General features: G+C 57.9%; 1 protein-coding gene across 1 annotated transcript in view; it reads right to left on the reverse strand.

The window, feature by feature from the left end:
* Positions 1–685: 685 nt before the first annotated feature.
* The window catches only part of LOC102770623 (putative DMBT1-like protein), a 31921-nt gene continuing 30811 nt past the window's right edge, over positions 686–1795 (reverse strand). Inside the window, exon 21 of the mRNA XM_015572635.1 lies at positions 686–730. Coding sequence (XP_015428121.1) covers positions 686–730 — 45 coding nt within the window. The remainder of the gene's footprint in view (positions 731–1795) is intronic.

Here is a 1795-nt window from a genome sequence, read left to right on the forward strand (position 1 = left end):
CGCTGTCCGCTGTCCGGGCAGCACGCGGCCCCGGGGACACCCTGGGCCTGACTCTTGTATCTGAGATTTGGCACAAACTACAACCTTCTCCTCACGGCCGCTCCTGTCTGGGAGCCCAGCTACGCGCTGGCTGCGTAGGAGGCCCAGGCCCCTAACACCACTGCTTCCTCCTCTTTGGGTGCCATTTCTTAGGCTGTTTCTTTAAAAATTCAAAAGCCTTGGGTCTTGGGCTTTGCATGTCTAAGCCAGGGCCCTTTAAGAACATGACGAAATTCTTAGAACAAAATCAATTTCACTTTCCTTGAACTTAGACGTTACAAGGCGTTTACTGGAGGAGGTTGGGGTGGGAACGGCCAGCAGAGGGAGAGGGTGAGGAAGTGGCCGGGTGACCCGAGCCCTGGACCCAAGGCAGGTGGTCCTCAGATGCCGAGCCACAGAGGTCGGGGCGGTTCCGAGGGTCCCCGTGGAGAAGGGCCCGTGTCTGCCCTGTGAGGGTCAGGCCTTCCTGATGCTACGAGGGCGGGCGGACTTGAGTCTCCTTGGCGAGGAGAGACCACGCTGCACTGCTGGCCGCTGGTGGGCACACGCCTCTTTCACGCAGCCCCAGGGCCACGGCAGTCATGTTGGCTACCAATGCCGGGACCGGCCTAAGAAACACCGTCACAGAATTAACGATGGATGGTACCTAGTGGGTGGGAACCCCGTGGCTGCTCCCCAGGAGCCGAAGAAACTGCACGGAGAAAAGAAAAACACTCATCAGCACATCCCAGACAAACAGCCAAACCTCATGCTCTTCTCAAAGGCCATGGAAACCGCACGCGTGAGTTTGCCTTTAGTGACATCAGAGAGAGAGGGAGGGAGAGGGAGAGAGAGAAACATCAATGATGAGAGAGCATCATGGATCGGCCGCCTCCTGCTCACCCCACACTGGGGATGGAGCCCCCAACCTGGGCCTGTGCCCTGACCGGGAATCGAACCCTGACCTCCTGGGTCCTAGGTCGATGCTCAACCACTGAGCCATGTCGGGCCCACCTTCTTAATAACATTCCGGAAGATTCCATACTGTCCTGGTTACTTTTTAAAATTGTAATGGTGGTAAAATACACATCACACTTTCTCCCTCAGAAACGCCGGAGGTGTCCCGAGCCCAGACTCTGCCAAGGGAGGCCGTGGACGAGAAGGCAAGCTCACCTGTGGGCGTGGGCACCTCTGTCGGCTCCGGAGAGGGTGCTGAGGACGGAGAGAAGGTGGGAGAAGCAAGTCACACCCGAGGTGCCGTCAGCGTGGGCGGCCCCGTCAGTCACCCACAGTTTCTGAGTTTAAATGGATCCCCCAAGTCCCTTCTCTGTGGGGACCTCCCTCCATCGCCCGAATGGTGTGTCCACCGCCGAGTGACACAAGCTCAAGAAAGGCAAAGCGCGGTGTGGACAGATATTCCTCAAAAACAGACGCACGCCAGCCCAGCTGATGGCTCAGTGGTTAGAGCATCGGCCTGCAGCCTGAAGGGTCACGGGTTCAATCCCTGGCCCTGTCAGGGCGCATGCAGGAGGCAACCAATCCATGTCTCTCTTACACTGTTTTCCTCTCTCTGTGTCTCTCCCCATTCCTTCCACTCTCTCTAAAAACCAATGGAAAAATATTCCCAGGTGCGGATCAACACCACCACCACCACCAGAGCCAGATTACTTTACAGTGTGGGAGGCGGTGGGTATGGGGTGGGAGGCGTGTGGGGGTGTGGGAGGCGGTGGGTATGGGGTGGGAGTGGGTGTGGGGTGTGGGAGGTGGTGGGTATGGG

The sequence above is a fragment of the Myotis davidii genome, unplaced genomic scaffold, assembly GCF_000327345.1.
Source record: "Myotis davidii unplaced genomic scaffold, ASM32734v1 scaffold72, whole genome shotgun sequence".
Lineage (NCBI taxonomy): Eukaryota > Metazoa > Chordata > Mammalia > Chiroptera > Vespertilionidae > Myotis > Myotis davidii.